Source organism: Carassius gibelio, chromosome A1, assembly GCF_023724105.1.
Source record: "Carassius gibelio isolate Cgi1373 ecotype wild population from Czech Republic chromosome A1, carGib1.2-hapl.c, whole genome shotgun sequence".
Taxonomy (NCBI): Eukaryota; Metazoa; Chordata; class Actinopteri; order Cypriniformes; family Cyprinidae; genus Carassius; species Carassius gibelio.
In genome coordinates, this window is record NC_068371.1 from 22,356,778 (window position 1) to 22,379,984 (window position 23,207).

The following is a 23,207-nucleotide window of genomic DNA, read 5'->3' on the forward strand; positions in this document are numbered from 1 at the left end:
CATAGCCTAAATGTGTCCTCTTTTGTCAGATTCTTAAATTGAATCAATAAATTCAATCCGAGGAAAAACCATGTTGGCTATTAACAATCAAATTAAATCACCATGAACAAAATACATAGCCCAGATTCTGCATAAATTAGGATGAAGTTGCCCATCAACTGTTTGGAAATAAAATGTTTTATTTAAATTGTATACTAATTATTGTTCCTGATTAGTTAATGACTAATTTAAGAACTAGCCTAACTAATTTCGGTAACACTTTTCAACAAATTTTGGTCTCAGTTGTCAACAGTGGTTAATGCATTAACTAACATGAACTATCAATGAGCAATTTGTTCATCTTTGTTAATGCTAGTTAATGAAAATGTAACTTTTTATAGGCCTATAATTTTCACGAGCAAGTGGTACATCTTCAAATCTAAGTAGCTACTATTTTAACATATGCAGAAATGCACTCTTTTCAAAATTGTTAGCATATTTTTAATTGTTAGTGCAAAACACAACATCAATATCATTTTATTTTCAACTACATTAATTTTTTATTACTTTCATAATGCTATTACTATCAAATGTACCATTTGCGTCTCTTCTCTAAAGCATATGTTTCATTTAAACTATCTGACCTTAACTGTTGATCAATGATTCATTGGTACAGCTTTATTTCTAGATTCTGAATAGAACTAACTCAGAAATGGATAACCAAATATGATAAATTCTCAGATGAAAACCACAGTGTTCAAAGTGTGTGTGTGTGTGTGATAGAAAGAGAGTCAGAGAGAGAGAGAGAGAGAGAGAGAGACATTTGCAATTTGTGAACATACAACATGACAGACTGTGTAGAAGGGAGGGGAAACAATCAATGAATGTGTGTCCAGATTTATCAGAGATGCCCAGATTAAGGCTTCTCAGCTCAGTCATATGGCACAGTGAGAACATCTAGGCTACTGTAAGGGTAACTCATTTAACACAAAGCCCATGTCACATATTCAGTGCACCTTTTGAAAACACACTGAAGAGATATATTGGATTTTTGAGAATAATGTCTTTCCTATGGAGAGTAAAAAGTAAAAAAGGAATAACTGTCAAATTCTGTCTACAACTGAAGGCCACACAAGTCCTGGAAAGTTTGCCAAGCCTTGCCTTGTTTGTTTGCCTTGAATCTATTGAGATCTCGAAGCGGCAGACAGGTGGCAGCACTGTATAACTGCTGTCTGCTTGAGTATTTACTGTGTAGCCCTATATTTTACAGTATAGTGTCAAATTAATAACATATTATTGCTGAATTCTGGGACTATTGAAAGGGTAAATCTGCGATAGGCTGTTTGTGATTTTTCTTTAATATGTGAAGATCTATAGCCTATAATCACGACGTATGTAGACGATAAATTCGTTCATTTATATGCCAAAACAGATCAAAACAGTCAAAAGTAAACTATTCTTACTCTAATCTACAATGTACACATGCTATATATATATATATATATATATATATATATATATATATATATATATATATATATATATATATATATATATATATATATATATATATATTTTATATAATAATAATATATTTTTTTATAATAATAACGCAGTATAGTACAAAGTTTGAATTACCTACAAATTTACAGAGAAAGCTATATATATTAACCCACTGGCCATTAAAATAGATGTTTAATCATCGCTTTACTTTTACTACAGAAAAAGGGGCATTCCCAGAATTCCCTGCACCTACAGCAGTTGAACTCAATGAACTCGTCATTAGAGCCTATTTGGAATTCCACACAAACCGATTTTATGAAGTGATCTTCATAGCGAATTTAACAAATATATACATTAACACACTTTAATTACATGTGCATAATTGGAATATATTTGCAATGCGTAATGCTTGTAACACCATCACTTTATTTCTGCTTTTATTAGCCTACTGTTTTTTTTTATTTTTACTCTAAATAAAAATATAATAATAATGATCATATGATGATGATGATGATGATAATCATAATACACAAAATTTATCATAATGCCATGTCTTAGGGTGTGTGTTATTTTGTGTGACATCAGCACTGCGCCAAAAAGGACAGTTCCACCCGCTCGCTGCTGCCGACATTGTTTTCACTGATCACACCTTCCTCTGGCAAACAAAAATCACTCTTTGTGCCTTTAAAAGTTAAAAATAACCTACAGATCAGCTTATCTGTCGTATTCTTCGGGGTCTGTACATCTGCAGTAGGGAAGGTTGAATGCGAGGAGCAGCACGGGTAAATTATTGATTGGGCCGGTCCTGCTATAAAAAGGAAACGCCGCCTGGGTTCTGCTCCTTGTCTTCAAGACGCCAAGATGAGCTACGGATCCGACATCTACTCTGCCTCTTCCTACCGGAAGATCTTCGGAGACTCTACCCGCTTCTCAGCCTCTCCATCCCGGCTGAGCAGCTCCCGGAGCGGCTTTAAGTCTCAGTCCGCGACCCGCACCAGCATCCCCAGCACCTACAAGCGCAGCACCCGATCTGCCTTCCCATCTTCATCTTTGACTCTGGAAAGCTTCGACTTCACCCAGAGCACAGCACTTAATAATGAGTTCAAAATCATCCGTACCAATGAGAAGGAGCAGATGCAAGGACTCAATGACCGTTTCGCGATGTTCATCGATAAAGTTCGCAATTTGGAGCAGCACAACAAAGTGTTAGAAACCGAGCTCGTGACCCTGCGACAGCGCCAGACAGAGCCGTCCCGTCTGGCCGAACTTTACCAGCAGGAGATCCGAGAGCTGCGCTCCCAACTCGAGGAACTTAACGCGGAGAAGAACCAGATGATGTTCGAGCGCGACAGCATTGAGGAGGACATTCAGAAACTCCAGGAGAAGTTCGAGGAGGAGGTGAGAATGCGCGAGGAAACTGAGCAAACTCTTAGAGCTTTCAAGAAGGACGTGGACAACGCCACCATGGTGCGCCTAGACCTGGAGAAAAAGGTCGAATCCCTTCTGGACGAGATCAACTTTATGAGAAATGTGCACGACGAGGAGGTAACTGAACTCATGAACATGATCCAGGCTGCCCAGGTGTCCGTGGAGATGGAAGTGGCCAAACCCGACCTCACCTCCGCCCTCAAGGAGATTCGCGGCCAGTACGAGGCTATGGCGAATAAGAACTTGCATTCCGCTGAAGAGTGGTACAAGTCCAAGTTCGCCGACCTCAGCGAAAAGGCCAACAAGAGCAACGAGGTCATTCGTGCTAGCAGGGAAGAGCTCAACGAGTTCAGGAGACAGCTGCAGTCAAAGACCATCGAGATCGAAAGCCTGAAGGGCACCAATGAATCGCTGGAAAGACAGATTCATGAGATGGAGGACAGGCACAACGCTGAGGTCATGGGCTTCCAGGTTGGTTTCATCAATTTTAACTTTGCACGCATGTCGGTAAAAATTTTCACTTTTTTAATTATTAAAAACGCTGAGAATATTAATCTTCTCTTAAAACAACCAATCGTTATATATTTTGTTTTTAAATCGAATAATCAGCTTTTGAAACATATATGCTTCTGTGAACTATACTGCAGACAAAAGATCCCAGTGAAATGGGCGTGACCAAAGCAATTGACTTTGGTTCTCTGTCCATGGTGCTAAAATGACTTCAGACAGTTATCAGACTAAATTAAACGAACAGCCTATATCGGATATAAATTATTTACTATTATCATCAAATAATGATGACAAAATGTCACTAAATAATTCATATAAGTGCTTTAGGCCATAAAAAAAAACTTTTCCACAAGCATCTTTCTTTCTGCAATGGATGTGCAGAGTCTCAAAATTAATGATTCTTTATTGAAATCATTGGTTTCATAAAGAGCCTTTAACATCTATGAAGCCTTTCCATTCCATAAAAGGTTCTTAATAGTAGAATTTTTTTAGAATTTTTTTTTTTTAGAATTTTTTTTAGAATGTTTTGTTTTTCACACAAAGAAAAATGATGTAAGAACTTTGGGGAACAGAGAATGGTTCTTCTGTTGCATAGCTAATTTCCCTTTGGAACCTTTATTTTTTTTTTTAAGTGTATGGAAACATTTCTATTGTCAAATCAAGGAATTCAGTATAAATGTAGCAGTTTTTGTATTATAACTGTATCATGTCACATCATCCAGGATACAGTTGGGCAGCTGGAGAATGATCTGAGGAGCACTAAGAGTGAGATGGCCCGTCACCTCAGGGAGTACCAAGACCTGCTGAATGTCAAGATGGCGCTTGACATAGAGATAGCTGCTTACAGGTAATAAGCAATGCTTGTTATTGATATGTGAATGTGAATGCGTAGTGAAATCTGTATTCTGTCCATTCTTTATCAACATGTGACCTAGAATTAAAAATCAAGAGAATTGCTTTAATGTTATTAAACAAAAGCTGTATTCCATTGTTCTCTCTTCATTGTGTATAACACCATACATCCACCACTCCCTTCCTCACCACCGTTTCTTTGTTCACCTTCTCATTTATTATCCATCTCAGGAAACTGTTGGAAGGGGAGGAGACACGTATCAGCACTGGGATCCCCTACCCCACCCCTGCCTCAGTGTCCAGCTACAGCTACCTGTCCCGTATGTACAGCAGCACTAGCACTAGTGGAAAGAAGGAGGTCAAAGATGATGATGACAAACATCAGCAGAGCAACAAACCCGGCAAAGGCTCCTCCCAGTCTGACGACTCCAAGAAGAGTGACACAATCGACTCTGCAGATGTGAACCCCACCAACCAGAAAAACTAAATGTCTCAACCCTCTTTCTCTCTTCCTCTCCTCCCTCTGCATTCTCCATTACCCTCTTTTTCCTTTTCCCAAGCAACCCCCCTCCACAAAGGGGGTCTCAGAGAGGAATTTCAACTTATTCTCCACTAATTCACTTCCCACTCAGTCACGGTGCAGCAGTTCTTCTGTAGCAAACCACTAAGTACTCAATGCACACTATTTGATGCATATATTCTCTGTTTCAATCGTCACATTTAACTGTACTATAACAGGCTTTTCTCAGCACATTGCATTAAGGAAATGTCTATGTGGTTAGCTTAGGTGAATTTAGCTTATTGTGCTGCAGTTTTTCCAAAAACCAGCGCAAAACTTGACTTGCAATAATATTTTCTGTCTTGCAATATAAGCTTGTTGTCATGCCAGCCCTAGTAAAAATGGCATCTTGGAATATCACCGCATCAGAATTGCATCAGTTTCTTGACTCCAATTATCTTCTCGGTATGCTCATAATGCTAAAAAAATAAACAAGTAAAAATAGGAATCCAGAACTATACATGCATAGTTTTGGAAACACTCCATACATCAAATTCCTCTCCAAGACTGCTCTCGGTTCCATTTTAAACATATCTCACCCACTTGCCCTATAAAAGTGACAAGGATTTGAGCCTAATAGCAAGTCCTCACTGCATGAGGTGTATCAGCTCTTTATATGGTGACTGTACAGTATGTGGGTCCTACAGAAGTTTACCTATACATTCATAGCGGTGTGCTTACTTAAGTTCTGCATTAGTTCACCAGCCAACTCTGAGAACAAAATATTACACAGTACTGCTGAAGCCTGCGCTAAATGCTTGTGATTAATACAATTTCTGACAAACACTTTATAGTCAATCAAATCAGGGCACTTAAATGTATGTGAACAGCATCTCTTTCATATCAGTTTTCAGAATGAAGGGGTATGGTGGAAAATAGGAAGATATTGTGATAGAAATAATAGTATAAAGATAGTTTGAGTCCAGAATTGGTTGTGTTTGGCCGGATGATAAAAATATTATGAATTTATTAGGGAAAGTAACAGTCTATATTTAGAATTTAGAAAATGCATTAACATTTCAACATTTTACTTGTATATTTGTGGATGCCTGAAACACATTTACAGTGTGGAAACACAGTTACTAACACAACGTTTCACAATGCACCTCGAACACTTCATACTTCAATCTATTGTACTTTCATACAAAGAAGTCACTGTCACAGCAAACCTCCATTAACTATGGGTCAACAATGAATCTCTTTGGTAAATTTATACAATTTTTGTGAAATAATTTCAGAACACTTCTGCTACACTGCCAGGTTTTAATACCACTTGCTTCTATGTCATGACTTTGGTTAAGCCTGACTTGCTGCACTCTTTCTGTAGACACTTTGAACAGATTGATATAGTTGGGCTTAATTCACTTTAAGGACAATATGATGGGAACCAAAGTAAATGGAATTCTGTCTCTATCGGAATCAGTTTTTCTTAGCTGCAAAGGGAATGTCAGAGCAAATCTAGAAATTTGTTTTTACATTCTCACAGACGCTCCTTAGGCCTGGTAACCTTGTCATGAAAATCTGAACATTTTGGGATTTGCTCTGCTATTTTTGGGAGAGCGAAAGGAGATTGCAGAAAGCAGAGTGACACAATGTAGTTTGAAGAATAATTTCAAACTGCACTGCCAAACTTTTGCAATCAACATCCCTCAATAAAAAAGGCAACCCACAATTACACCAATAACAATCTGTCTAAAACATGCTACTATTTATGTATGAACGCTCTCGGTTAAAAACAAAATGCCTTAAGCCACCAGCAGCTTTCTGAATCTGGCAAGGTGTGCATTAACCTGTTATTTCTGCTAAGGATGTGACTTTGCTATCTAATGTCTAGGGGCCACTGTGTACTCGATGAATGAAAACTTTAGGAGCTGAATGTAGTTGATGTAATTTCTATTTAGTCATTATCTACTGCTGTATGGCACATGTCCAATAAAGACTTGACGTTATGAAGCCCACCTTGATGTGTCTGTCCTTGTTAAATTGAATGTGATTTCTTAAAGCTCGAAGGAAATGGCTAGTGAAACTGTTACAGAATTGATGACAGATATTGTTTTCTGTATCAAGCATTATGAAAATGAATTAACTTTTGCACTCAATACATTAAGTGTCAATATCCATTATATTACTGTGTGGTTTAAAACTAAACTGCTGATGCATATCTATTATATTACGGTCAGCCACTTGAAATATGGGAAATAATTAATTCTGTCAACTTTCCAGTCTACCTGAAAGGTGACAAGATATTACTGTCTTACATTTCTTGACCTAAGTGCACTAAAAAAAATCTATATTAATTGTTTGTATTCAAGTCAAAAAGTAGTATTTAGTATCAACAATTGCAGGTTATCACTATTTTCAATGTGTGGATGAAGTAATTTTATTGATTTAGCCAGCAGTTAATGCAAAGCGTGATACTCAGCTTGATTTCCAGACCTTATTAAATGTTTATGTCTGGATTATGGCTTATTCTTTTCAGCTAATAATTATAGAGTGGATGAGGGATGCTAACAGTCCGAAGTGCAATAATTAATGAGAGGTTTTGATGTAAAACTAATTTGCCCAGTGTTTAGTGAGCCTAGAGCAGTGCTGTTTTTGTACCATTGAGATATTATATTTTTAGATTTTAGATTTTTTTTTTTGTGTTTTTGTTATTTTTATTACATAGATTTTTTTTTTATATATTTTTCATTTTTTTATCAGTATCAGAACACAGCAGGAAGCCCACCTTCAACTTTGTGACTGTAGTGAATCAGCGACCCCATAATCCATCATGTTCTAGTTTATGCGAGTCTTTAGGGAAGAGAAGTCAAGAGGACAAGGACAATGTTGTGTTAAAATGAATTATAAAATAATTATAAACAATTTGATAGTACAAAGGACACACAGAAACCAGCCTAACAGCCTAAACAGAGACTTTATTTAGCTCATATTCCATTGCCATTCTCTGCATCATCTGGTACATCTGTCTCCATCTCACTAACATCATCAGAGACTGTCAATGTGGGGAAATCGTGGCCTAATGGTTAGAGAATCGGACTCGAAATCCAGAGGTTGTGAGTTTGAGTCTCGGGCCAGCAGGGATTGCAGGTAGTACAGTGCTCTCTCCACCCTCAATACCATGACTGAGGTGCAATTGAGCAAGGCACCGAACTGCTCCCCGGGTGCTGCAGCATAAATGGCTGCCCACTGCTCCGCGTGTGTGTTCACAGTGTGTGTGTGTGTGTGTTCACTGCTGTGTGTGTGCACTTTGGATGGGTTAATGCAGAGGACAAATTCCTAGTATGGTTCAACATACTTGGCTGTATGTCACGTCACTTTCACTTTTTCACTTTCACTATTGATGCTTAACTTCCTACTGTGTAGTGTCAGCACGTCTCTCAGACATACACACACAATAGCCTATAAAACTTTTTTTCTTGTTCACCATTCTTTATTTTGTTCTTTTCTGTGACAGACATAAAGTAGAAATGGACTTACTTGGTTACTTGGATGTATTATCCACATTTCAGTGCACATAGACTCTAAATGAACTCTTCAACTATCCTGTAAGGACCAGGTTAACATGAGCAGCCAGGCATTTAAGATGAGTAAGAGACGTTTCCTTTGACATTGTATGAATGCATGTGTTTAGTATGAAACATATGATTAGCTCAGGTTTAATTACCTACACTTAAACTGTCTAATGGAAATGTTTAGTTTTGTATAAAAAAGAGAATGCTGTTGTTTAAAGGTAAATTAAGGAGGTGCATGACAATTAATGTGAATTTTTGGATTCTTGTATTTGTTGTGTTTAATTATAAAACAAAGCCCAACTCAAAGTAATCTGACAAGACAATTTTTATTAAAACAGCAACTGAAGACCATCAAATAACTCGCTTTCACTGTGGAGCATGTAATACATTACTGAAATAAAGAAAGGATTTATTAAAAATTAGCCACACCTGAATTCCCATCTGTATACCTGGCATCAAAATCTAAAGGTTCCTCACTTTCTAATGAAATAAAAATAACAACTCTTTACCACAAGCCACTTGAAAACCAAATACATTTGATGTCCAATCTGCACCTTATTCAATTATGCAAAAGTGGTATAAAGTAATTATATTATTGTGCTTTTTTATCCTTGTTCAACCATGAGTGAGAACATTTTGGACAATAAACAAAAAAACTTTTCTGTGTTCCACGGAAAATAACATGAATGTTTGGAATGTCATGAATATTCTTTAAAATGTATTCTTTCTGTGTTCCACAGAAAAAAATGAACTTTGTACAGGTTTTGAAAAACGTAATTGTGAGTAAAAACTGTTTTTACAGTTTGGATGAACTATCCCTTCAAGCATGAAGATGCACACAGATGCCAATGAATTATTCATGTATTTTTCCTGGTGTGTTTGTGCTGGTGGACGGACAATGACTGGATGAGGCAACAGAGGACAAATCTCACCGGTGTCCTCACCACGACCTTCTCCTATCAGAGGCTAGTCATCTTGCACATGGTCAGAACCATTTTCTCAAACAAAAGAGATTTTATTAACAGATAATGGCAATCCTGCTGATAACAATCCAGCAGATGCCACCTAATTACCACACACATATATAAAAAGTAACTATCTATTTGCCAAGACACAATCTAAAACATCAGTCATTAACAAGCATTTGGTTAAGACAGAGATATTAATTATTGGACCAAAAAACACTACACAGAATCTTGTAGATTACAATCTGCAGCTAGACGAATGTACTGTTACTTCCTCTACAGTCAGAAATCTGGGTGTTATATTAGACAGCAATTTGTCTTTTGAAAATCATATTTCCAATGTTACAAAAACTGCATTCTTCCATCTTAGAAACATTGCCAAGCTACGAAACATGTTATCTGTTTCTGATGCAGAAAAGCTAGTTCATGCATTCATGACCTCTAGACTGGACTATTGTAATGCACTTCTAGGTGGTTGTCCTGCTTCGTCAATAAACAAGCTACAGGTCGTCCAAAATGCAGCAGCTAGAGTCCTTACGAGGTCAAGAAACCCCAATTTTACAGTCTCTGCACTGGCTACCTATTAAGTTCCGTATCAGTTACAAATTATCATTACTTACCTATAAGGCCCTAAATGGTTTATCTCCTGCGTACCTAACTAGCCTTCTACAATGCTACAACCCATCACACACCCTAAGGTCACAAAACGCTGGACTTTTGGTCGTTCCTAGGATAGCAAAGTCCACTAAAGGAGGTAGAGCTCTCTCACATTTGGCTCCCAAACTCTGGAATAGCCTTCCTGATAATGTTCGGGGTTCAGACACACTCTCTCTGTTTAAATCTAGATTAAAAACACATCTCTTTCGCCAAGCATTCGAATAATGTATCTTTTTAATTGTGAGTGTAGTTGCATCTGATCAAAGGTGCATTTTTATTCATTAGCTTGGGTTAAACTAATTTTACTTTGTTGGATCAGCAGCTATGCTAATGATGTCTGTATTTTGTTTCTATGTTTCGCCACGGGATTTACATCCCGTGGTAACTAGGATTTACACAAGCTCCAGTCTGGATCCAGAACACCTGAGAAGAGATGATGCTGACCCTCAGAGGACCCCAGATGATGCTAACCCTGAATCAACAAACAGAACTAACAATTATTGCTAAATGTGTGACTGAATCATATAATAACTTAATTCATAATATTGATAGTTCATCGTCTAGCTGACTACGTCTTGTATTATTATTATTATTTTTATTTTTTCTAAAATCCTGTCAAATGTGCACAAACTACTAGCTACTACTAAATATTGTAGAAACATAATTTTCTGTAAAGTTGCTTTGTAACGATTTGTTTTGTAAAAAGCGCTATACAAATAAACTTGAATTGAATTGAATTGAATTGACTTTATCAGTTCTTCAGTCATGCCCTCAGGCTCAACGAACCAGTCAATTTGTTCATTACAAATGTCCCTCAAAATGACCGAGAAATGAAACAGTAGGTCAGTGATGAGCACAAGGCTGAGTTACCTGTCAGTAAAGTGTTAACCGGCCTGCTGCAGCAACTGTTGCCGTGGATACTGTTGCCAAGCCCCAACCCACTGTTCCCTTGCAGCAGTCAGAGATGCTTGTGTGAAGCCGCACGCACACTTCACAAGCCCACCCTTCAGACACCGTAATCTGTGATCAAGAGAAAACTGGTTAATATGAAAGAACAGCCTGAAGTTCTGCCCAGAATAAGACTTTCAGTTGTCCTAAACAAGTACATCATAGTCACTTAAAGGGCTTCCAGTGATGGGTTCCAGTGTCACCCCGAAAAACAGTTTCAAATGTGGTTAGAAATGGGTCTTAAATAAAGAGTGAAGGAAACTGAGGTGTTTTACTTCTACAAGCCATTGTCTGTCGACCACAGAGTGGATATTATTGCTATTATTGTACATTAAACATCTATTCAGATCAAGTCCAGCTAGACCTTATTCTGTGCTGGAAATCCTTTACTGAATATGCTATATTATTACCAAATCTTGGATTCAATGTTTTTGTCAACTTCTTGCAGTTAGCACAGGTTTCGTATTTCTTACTAGTCACTAGTCATGAGTGATACAAAACCTGTGCTAGCTGAAAGAAAACAAGTTGCCAAAGAGATTAAATCTCATATTTGGCAATATGGCATAACAAGAAATATATTAGCAATATTTTTGTAGGCCAGTCATTTTTGACTATGGTCCAGTTGCCTTAACATAGCCGCTAAGAAGTAGTCTGACCAACCAGCGGTATATATATATATATATATATATATATATATATATATATATATATATATATATATGGATGATAAAGATTACAGGCCCCATGATGCAGCTGAATGAAGTTCTCATCAGCATTAGTAACCTGCAGGGCTTTCCTGAGGGAAATAATACGAGTGTATAGAGTCTACCGTGAGTCATCAGCTTATGGGTGTCCTGGGGAGAGAGGGAATGAGAGTTCTTGAACAGAAATATCTGTTGTATATAAAAGCACTGAGAAAACAGAGAAGATGCATGGCTATAATTCACTGTTACTGGGAGTAATGAAGAAAACGTGTCGGAAATCTGATCCTCTGTGTACTGTGCTTTGGGAGAAAGCACATGATCCAGTGTCTGTCTGTTTTTCTGGATTGGTTTTATGTGTGTGTGTGTTCGCGGGAAAGAAACTGGGCTAAAAATAGAACAGACAGACACAACAGAGTGTGGCAGACATAGCGATTGTAGAGAGACACTGACACCAGTCTACTGGATGCCTCAAAAATACTTTACAAACGCTTACACACACACTCTAACCCACATTCTGTATCACTGTTGGAGTAAATGATATAATTTTGTATTAATAAATAAATTAGTAAAATGAATCACAATTTATCTCATGTATAATTTTCTAGTAGTTTTGTTATAATATATATATATATATATATATATATATATATATATATATATATATATATATATATATATATATATATATATATATATATGTATATATGTATGTATGTATGTATGTATGTATATATATATATATATATATATATATATATATATATATATATATATATATATATATATAAATAATAAGTCTATTGATATAATAACACTAGTTATTTAATGTAAGCTATTGCAGTAATTCAAATAGAACATTATTGTAAAGTTGTGTTCTTCATATTCCATGATCTTGAAAATTATGTTTGTTGCTTTCCATTTTATTATCTATCTTCAGTTGAAATTGTTCTGGATCATCAGGCATGACATTATGGTGCCTTGGAAGCATGTCTGAAACTGGTTTCCTTTAGCAGTGTCTTCAGACTGAAATGCAGTCTGTAAAGTCATCGCATGCCTTAGGTTTTGGACACTACCATTCAGGACAAGAGAGAATGACTCCTGATTCTGCAGTGCAACATGTCAGTTTGAGTCAGTGTCAACAGTCTGAGACTGTTCTTGCAATATTTATTTATTTAATTAATTAATTTATTTTACCGTAGCTTTCTCTGGTTCATTGTCACCTACTTGCAAGATGCTATTTGCAGAAGTAGAGGTGTGAACTTTCTCTATAGCTTAAAATATATGCAGCTCGGGGATATGGAGCCCATCTGTTGTGAGTGAATGTTCTCACTAAAGGATGCACCCATCAACCGTAGTGCATTTGAGGAGAAGTCTCAGAGGGAAAGGCTGGTGTCTGGTGCCACTGCAGCCGAAATAATGAGCCTCCTCTGAACAGGCACAGGCCTTTGAAAGCCGTTATCTAAAAGATTTGACTGTCAAAGGCTTGTTTCAACAAAACAAAACTAGAATAGTTTGGATACAGAAGAGAAAACTTGCAAATCTCTGTAGAATTGCAGATGAATGTGAAGTAGAATTTCTGTTGTTCGCAAATGTTGCAGCGTTGAATGTCAGATTGAAATTATAAATGCAAATGTCTCCCACCAAAAAGTCCTTCAAGCACATCTTTGACATTTTTGTGGATTGCTTTACAAGAAATAATATATAATACAGTATAATGTATTATTATATTAATAGATTTATTAATAATATATATAAAAAAATGCAATTCTAAATAAATATTATTATTATCATTTTTTTAAATCTACAAAAGCACAATACAAAACTACTAAAAAATTAAACTGAAATGAACAAAAAAGGAGCTAAATTAAACTAATACTAATACTAATACACATAATTATAATATTGAATTATAGAATTATAGAATTAAAATGACACTGTTGGTTGCCTTACAAAGTTACTTGATTTAACCCATACAAATTCGTTTTTTTTTTTACTTGAATAAAACCTGTTAATATAGATGTTATCATTTTAGGTTAAAATTATTAATATCATTATTATTTTCAGTGTATTTAAATAAGTGTTAGATTTGAAAACAGTCAGGATGTTTGTTTGGGTGGTGCAACTCGGCCCCACATCCTCTAACCCCCCGACAGCAATAGTGACAATGTGATACGCGCAGTAGTTGTGCGATCTGATGAAACCAAAATGTTACATCAACAACTCAAATCAGCACATGAATATGCACACCCATACACACACAGACACAAAGGTCAAAGGCAGGTCAAAAATCATCCAGGCTCTGCTAAGAGATAAGCCTAAAGTGTTATTGATTTGACACATTCACAATTCCAGAACATGACAAAAGCACCAGACTAAAAGAATGGATTGTTGGAATTTAACTATCTAAAACTATTTAATAAGTGAAGAAGAGGTGAAGGGCCATTTGTATACATTCTATGCATTGTATGCATATTTTATGATGTAAGGACTGTTTCTGAATTCTGAAAAGGTGAGAAAATGAGACTGTGGCAGAGACAAAGATAAGGTGGGGGAAAGCAACACGGGCTAGACAGGAACAGGAGCAGGAGATTGAGATTGTAAAGGGGGGTTAAAAGTGTTGGAGTGCCACGCCCTGTGAAATGTGTGTGTGTGTGTGTGTGTGTGTGTTTGGAGAGGGGATTGTGATGTGATGCGTGAAGGGAGCAGGGCAGAGAGGGTTAGCACACACCCTGATGCATACATGGAGGAGAGGAGAGGAAGGGGAGAGCGGCACTACTGACACACAGGTGCACACAGACACACATGAATCCTTCACATTTGATTTGCTGCAGTGGATATTTACTGTGTGTGGGCAGTATGTTATGTTAAAGGAACAGGTCAGTACAGTACAGTAGATAAGTTTGTTTCCTCATGGATTTGGAGAAATGTTACATCACATCTATTGCTTTAACATGACACACAGACATGTCACATTCTATTTAAACCAGTGGGAGAAATAAAAATGATGGATGTTGTTATTATTTGTAACCCTGTGTATTATAAATATTCACTCAGTCACAATGTGACTTTTCAAGTTTGCATAGTAAACACATTTGGAGTGTCTCCTTTAGTGGCTGATATACAGACACATCCCACGATGCTTAAACACACGATTAATGAGACTGTTTTACAAATGGCTGTAGTAAATCAAAACAACTTTGGTAAGCTCATAAATGTTATAGAGTAAATTATGATTTTTTTTTTTTATGATATGAGGCATAATATACACTCTTAAAAAGAAAGCTTCTTTATTGGCATTGATGGTACAGCACCATAAGGATCCTTTAACATCCATGGAACCTTTCCATTACATAAAAGGCTCTTTGCATTATTATTATTTTGGATTTCTTACACAAATTACACATATTATTTCACCAACACCAGGTTTCATTATACACTTTCATCCTAAAAAAGATTTGTACATTATGAAAAAAAAAAAAAAAAAAAAAAAAAAAAAAAAAAAAATATATATATATATATATATATATATATATATATATATATATATATATATATATATATATATATATATATATATACTCATATGCCAAATCACATATTCCAGGTTTGCTTTGTTAAGATGAAGAATTTTGAATTTATTTGTGCAAGTTTTGAGATACTTCTAAGTAAAAGATTAATATAATGCTGCCTTTAGCTAAACTAGACTGGGTTCTGGATCATAGCAAAACATTTCAGAGAAGCATTTGTTTTTATTCTTGAGGGGACCACTGGTGCGTCCATGCAGGTGATTCTAGGTTTTGTTGGAACCAAATATTGGTTAAAGCTGACCCACATACACACACACACACACACACACACACGAACTACACTCACACACAACTACACTCACACTCAGCGGTTCTAGTATCACACTGTCTTTCACACACCCACCAGGTTGCCTTCACCACCAATGCTGATCAGCTGGCAACAGTCGAAGGGCTGCTGAGAGAATTGTTTGTGAACATAAACAGCCATTGATTATCCCAGCAACCTCTCTTCACAACCAGACGTAATTAAATAAGCAATATACAGCTCTAAGACTTCCGAGCTCCCCAAAGCAGAGGCTAGCAAAGTAGGAAACAATCTTATAATGCCATTGTCAATAAAATGCCAGTGGAACTTGAAGTCTTTGCTGATTTGTGTATTCAAATGCAAATGTTTTCTCTCTCATATGAGAAAGTGCTTCTTCTTTAACAGTTTTAAAGAAGCAGACACGGTTTTTTTTTAGTGGTGAGCAGGATTATTATTTGTTATGATTCTTTCCAAAGAGACATGATATTTCCACATCTGACCTGGAGTGTGTTTCCTAAAGGCATGGTTATCCAGCCATGGTCTATTGTTACCGACATAGTTCAATATTTTAAAAGTTCCAACAAATTCACAAACGGCACCACAAAGTTATGATGCTGAACTTCAGCCTCATTCTGTGATCCTGTGTTTAGAGGCATTGTTTCTTGTTAGTATGATAGACTTACAGAGATCATGTGTTTGGGCACAATAAGGAAGATAACAGGCAGCCAATCTATATATTTGATTCCATTTGGGGGAAACATTTTATGTTTCAGTCTTTTTTATTCAGCATGTGAACAATCACATTTTCAAATTTTTACATGTTTTAATGGTAAACCAATCAATCAATGTTTTTTAAAGAGTGTACATACATGTACATAAATGCATAAAGAAACAATGGAGTATGAGAGTAAGTGGGAACCAGTGATGAATCAAACATCAATTAAAGCAAATTGACTTAAAAAAATAACCACAAATAATGGTTTTGAGAAACTGTTCTGACTAGCTGGTTTGTTTTCCCAGCGATGCATTTATGATATAATTAATCAGCGAGTTGAATTGGTGAACAGGAAATGCCCCCTGATAATACCATTTGTTAATGCAAATGACATTACTGACTGTGGCAAGGCACTTTCAGTCATTTCTTATAAAGTGAAAGTGACATGACATTCAGCCAAGTATGGTGACCCATACTCAGAATTTGTGCTCTGCATTTAACCCATCCGAAGTGCACACACACACACACACGCTGTGAACACACACCTGTAGGAGTGGGCAGCCATTTATGCTGTGGCCCCCGGGGAGCTGGGGGTTCAATGTCCTAAGTCGTGGTATTGAAGGTGGAGAGTGAACTGTACATGCAAATCCCCCAACCCACCCATCCACCCACCCACAATTCCTGCCGGCTCAGGACTCAAACTCACAACCTTTCGATTGGGAGTCCGACTCTCTAACCATTAGGCCACAACTTCCTCATATACTGTACTTATGCTTGATTACTCATTTTCAGAATGTTTTTGTATTTGACTTGTAACAAAACATTTTCACCCAAGATCTGGATTCTCTTCTCTGTTTTCTGTCCACAGGCAAATAAGAAGTGTCACCAGAGCCAATGGCATTGTTTTCAAAGCTTGTAGAAATGTAATTCCAAAGGCAAGTATTACATTCAAATGATGTCGATTTGAAATATTTTGAAAAAGAAGAAGAAGATATTTCATGACATTTTCTTTCAAATCAGACTACATTACAGACAACTGTCACACTATTCAAATGATTCTGCCAAAATCTAAACAGATGACATTTAAAGAGCTTTTCATGAATATTTCTCTATTATGTCTCATTGTGATGAATTCCAGCCAGGATAAAAAAAAAAAAAAAAAAAAAAAAAACACCTTGCTATTTGGATGGATAAATAGGTAAACAAATTAAATAAATAAATAAATAAATACAGTTGTATTGACAAAGCAGGTGTTTATTTATATGCTACTTTTGTTAATTTTTTATGTATAACGTAACATTTAATAGTTCCCCAAATTCTAAGATATAAGAAACAACATGAATGGAAAGACTAAAGATTACTGAGTGAATAAATGGTGATGCTCTTTTCATTGTTTAAGATGATCCCTGTTTTCAGAAGTGGACAGAGGTCAGATGGTCTGGCTTTAAGCAGCATCTCTGGAGCTTAATGGTGGGGGTATGATTTGTAGAGCGACACACACACACACACACACACACACACACACACGCACACACACACACACACACACACACACACACACACACACACACACACACACACACACACACACACACACACACACACACACAGCTGTTCTGAAGCCTGTCTCCAGTCTGAACCACCTGCCCTGATTTCTTAATGACATGTCAAGGATTTGAAGCATGATTAAATTGCCAGTCCACACACACACACACACACACACACACACACAAACAAATGTGCTGGGGTCAGGAAAGTCTGAGTTTTTTGGTGGTGAGTCAACAATAGCGACGGACAGCAGTGAGAAAATCAATAGGCTGACTATAATAAACAGTGTATTGGGACATTAGAAGTATGCGCCTGTTTGTTGTGAAAAGCCAATGCCACTTCTGCAGTGTGTCTTCTTAGAGCTCAGTGACCCCCTAAGCGCTCATCTGTGCATGTGAGGAAACATTTTTTTTTCTTTCTTTCTTTTTTATTATTATTCACTGAAAAACTAAGCTAAAGTAAAAATACATTATGACTTTGTTATCTTTTTTCCATTTATACATTTCTGCAAATAATGTTAAATGGAAACGAATTTTATGGAAAGGGACGGAGGGGGGTAATTTGATAAGGAAATGTCACAAGCCAGGTTCCAACTAGCATTACCTACAATAAATAAGACCATGATTCAAAGCATGTGCACTAACTTCTATAGTCAAACATGTTTGTGATATAAAGCAGGGAATCACAAACTGTTTTAATTTTTATTTATTTATTTTTTGTCAGCTGAATTCCTTTTACCTGAAATATTTACTAGAAGTACCCCTGAAATTGTAATATGCCAGCAATGTTAACAACACATTCCTGTATTCGTGGTTCTCTGATCTTGACATACAGGTAAACAAAATATTGAAACTTTTTTAGTAATTGTTTTATTTTTATTTATTTATTTTATTTTATCATAATGCATTTTTTATTTATTTTGGTTAGATTTTAATTGTGTTTAAATTATTACCATGCAGTCAGCTCACAAATCCCCTGCAGTTTGGGTTGTGAAGCCCAGTCTGATATAAAGGAACAAATTAAAACTAAAATTCAGTCTTTATTTGTTTAAAATAACAAGCAATTTTAGTACATTCTGCACTCCTGTGTTTCTAAAATGAGGCCATTTCTATGCTATTGTGTCCTACAGGAAGCTAGTGATCATTAGTAGTCTAGAAAGCAGAGAAAAGCAGTTTGTGACAAAACGATCTCAGGGGAGGGTTTCCCCGTCATACACCCCAGAGCTCTCTAAACATACATCTGAGTCCACAGCTGAGCTTTACCCTCACAGTCACAGCAAATCTAATGAAATGGTTAAATGAATTCAATGAAATATCAGATAAAGGATCAAATGAGGTTATTAAGAGAACTGGATGTATATAGGATGATGCATTTGTAATGTACTTCGGGATACCCTACTGTAGTTGGTTGTGTATTAAATGAACTGTAATGGATCAACGCCAGGCCTGTAAAGTTGTGTTCTGCCAGTCGTCCTTGGCAAACACTCCCTGCAGTAGGTCTTTGCAGACATACAAGTAAAACGACACCCCAAAGAGTTCAGCTGCTGCCTTTCACAACATAAATCAACACAGCTACAGTCTGTAATTGAGACATTATTGGAGAAATTAATTTTTTTCAGCTCTTTTTTTCTGTTTCTATCTTTGCAGCTGCTGAGTTTCTAATGTTCTACTGCAAATTGAGATGCATAAAGTGAAGAAAAAAATATTGCGTATTGTAATATATGTACAACTAAAATACAACATTCTTGAGAGAACTCTGAACGTTCTCTCTTGGCAAGGTCTTTAATAATGTTCTGAAAACATCTGCGCTAAAACATTTTTGATACACCATTAATACAGTTTTATTTTATTTCTTTCTTTTTTTTTTTTAATACTTACTACTTATTTCAGAACCTTCAGAAATCATATGGTAACATTGTCCTATTGTTTGTAAAATGATAAAATGGAATGTTCTTGCATAATCAAGAAAAAGTCATTTTGAATGTATAGGGAACATCAGAAATAATGTTTTTCATAACTTAATGGGTATACGTTAGCAAAATATTCTTAGATCATCATCCACATAACCTTTAGTGAAAAAAAAAAAACTCCCTCACAGGTAACTGGTGTTAATATAGACTGTTTAACCCCTTCCATTATGCATCAGTCCCTCTTTGTCACACTCCCCTCGTCCATCAATACACACTGAGTGTGTGTGCATGGCCCGCATTTCTTCTGCAGCTGACAGAAGCTAATTAATGAGAATTTGTTTATGCTTTTCCATGAACATTCAATTACAATAATACTGCAAACAAATATAACTTTACCTTTTTCCTTATATTTTATTCAAACAAATTGTCCAAAGACTCACCTCTCTTGAAAAATATCATAATATTACAAATGTATTTGTAATCTAAAATCAATGTAATTTGCCCCCCATTTAATTTCTGCAATGTGATATATTCCAGAGTAAATAAAGGCAGAGCATGGTTTCATTTAATCTATAATTGATTGACTGGATCAGAAGTTTACATGACACAATAGTCCACGTGGGCTGATGCCAAGTGATGTTAGTATGAAAGGAAGCTTCCAGTGAGGCTGTGATTTTGTTTTCTTTCTGAATATTATGCACATACTGTACAATACTTCACAAAATAAATCAGACAGGAGCATTGAAAATGTTAACAGGGTCCATTTGGATTTGACATAGGGTTAATATGTTTTTATTTATTTTATTCACATAAATTATGCACTTTGAAAGATTATGAAAAGGAATATTAAAAGTGGCTTCTTCAAAATCAAAAATCAAACCATAAACTCAAAATTTGTCCCTATTACAATCTTTGAAATCTCCAATTTGTTATAAATTTGTTATAAAAAAGGTAATTTAAAAATGGTAACATCTTAATTCAATGGTTTTATGTGTCAAAAAAACCAAACAAAAACAAAAAACAAACAACAAAAAAACATCAACATTAAATATCACTGAATCAACCTAAATACTTAAATTTATACCACTTTATATGCGTTAAATCAGACATAGCTATCATTGCAGGTTACCACCAGTGCACTCACACACACACACACACACACACACACAAAAAAAAAATACAAGAGTCAAATGTAAATGCAAGCAAATTCTTCACTGTACCATAATAGCGTACAATGCAATGCTGTACTGTGAGCCTGAGGTTTGTCTGGAAGTGTCTGCAAATGTCAGCTGCTGTTGAATTATTCAGTAAAACTAAATAAATATAACATCTCAAGGAAGCACACACACACACACACACACACACACACACACATATATATATATATATATATATATATATATATATATATATATATATATATAAGTAACCCATTTCCAACAAATTAAACTGCAGGCTCACCAATGGTCTAAATGAATTGAACAAATTCACTTAACTAATTTAACTGAACTCTACTGAGCAGTTGGTCAGTCACACACAACCTTGTCTGGTGCCACACTCTGAAGGTTTTGTAGGTGCTTTGATTCATTTTTACACAGTCATGCAGGTCTCCTTCTTTATTTTGGGACAGAAAGATGCTGTTGTATGGAGCTTGCGTGATGCTCAGCGCCGTAATTTCAGAGAGGCCTTGTTCAATAATTCAGACTAACATTTCTCAGCACACAGTGATTCAAGATCCCAGTGTTCCAGCAAGAATCAGTCTGCCATTATAACGCCTCACTAGACTAAATGTAACAGCCCCCCCCCCCTCCCCCCTCCCCAAACTCACTGGAGAGGAACGGAGAGAGACTCACATCAGTCGTCAACCCCCTCAAATGAACTACAAAAGTGGATATACTTTTTGTTTTGTTTTTTTTAGTTCAGTGGGTGCTGATATCCATATAACATGTTATAAAGATGAAGATCTGCACACTTATAATATTAAAGTGAAAAAGGAAAAATATCTAAAAAAGTAAAATAAAATAAAATAAAGACATCTCTGCCCTTAGGCTAGTTTTCTTCCAGAACCCTAACCCTAATCCTGATAATTTACTCACCCAATTTCATCCAAGATGTTTATGTATTTCTGTATTTTTTTTTTTTTTTTTACATTTTAATAATTTTAATAACAAATGCTCGTTGTGCACTAGCTTGTTTTCCCCCTGTAAGTGGTTATTGCAAATTTATTTATGTTTCTCAAGTGCCACATCTATTTTCTCTCACTAGTGGAATTGTGGTTGACTGTAAAGTCGTTTCACTCTCTGTCGTTATGCAAATCTTTATAATTAACATGCTAGGTTGAAAACACCTTCAGTGAGACAGAGAGATGAGATGACAAGATGTTTCTTTTATTGGTGTTCCAAAAAAAATCTAAAATTGTTCCTTGCTAAAAATAGATGTCACAGGAATTAGGTTATACACTGAAGCAGAGTTTTTTTTTTTTTTTTTTAAGTGGACTACATATTTGTTTCAAGAAACCAGACTAAACATGATGTCACCCTCTTTTTGAATGTAGATCTAAATATAAAAGCATCTGCAAAATAATGAATGTAAAAAGTGATATCATTGGCTTACAGTATTTTGATCATATCTGTGTGGCTTGTGCTGCAAGAACAGCATTGGTCAGGTCAGCATAAGGCATTTAAATAGAGGTAATGAATTATGCATATGTGGTTGGATCTATTTGTCATCTTAATGTGTCAGGCTAATTGAATACACGCAAACCACAACTCATTCATAACTCTAGCCATAACTATGTCTTTTTCATAATGCAATTCCTATCTCATTTTGATTTCAGTGCATATATGGATCTCACTGCATAACTTGTAACTCAGTATGTGGATACATTTATGTGTATTTCTGTTGACATAATATGACATTAATACACCAAAGTTTTCATATCAGTGGGAAACACCACACATACAGTATATAAGGAACATTTTTAACCAAAATCACCCAGTGCATTATAGGAAAGGGCCTGTATTTGACTGTTTAGAGGAAGCATTATTGATCTGACAAAAGATTAATGTGCGTTCAGACTGACAGTAATTCAACTATGTCACCTCTGCTGTTGCCTTGTAACACACACACACAAAACTCCAGCCTTCCAAGTTCCATCTCCTTCCACCAGCAGTCCAATCTATGTTCACGAATAAAACTGCCACTGAAACAGTTTTAGCACATACAGAGTCATAAAACATCCCAGCACAAGTCAGACCACTGTATGAAACGAAGCCATAGCATTTCCTCATCAAGAGCCGGCTTATTGCTAACAGATTTAAAATGCTTTTGCATCAGCCAATCCATGTAACATGCACCAATTCACTTCATAAACGTTTTAACAAAGATTAAGTTAGCTGATGTTCACAGGGACAGTCAGTGGGCTCCAGTGTTGATTGTTTCCCAACACTCTGCAAGATATCTTCTTTCAAGTTTCTACAAAGGAAAGAAAATCATATCGGTGACCACATGAAGGTGAGCAAACGATGACAGAAGTGTCCTGAGGGGCGGAGTATCCCTTTAAAATGCCTGACATTATAAACGTG

General features: G+C 36.1%; 1 protein-coding gene across 1 annotated transcript; it reads left to right on the forward strand.

Moving 5' to 3' along the window:
* The first annotated feature begins 2,073 nt into the window (after window positions 1-2,073).
* Window positions 2,074-6,789, forward strand: LOC128015858 (alpha-internexin-like). Its single transcript, XM_052600073.1, has 3 exons — window positions 2,074-3,381; window positions 4,143-4,267; window positions 4,504-6,789. The coding sequence occupies exons 1-3, from the start codon at window positions 2,344-2,346 to the stop codon at window positions 4,757-4,759; spliced, it is 1,419 nt and encodes a 472-aa protein (XP_052456033.1). The 5' UTR covers window positions 2,074-2,343; the 3' UTR covers window positions 4,760-6,789.
* Window positions 6,790-23,207: the final 16,418 nt, after the last annotated feature.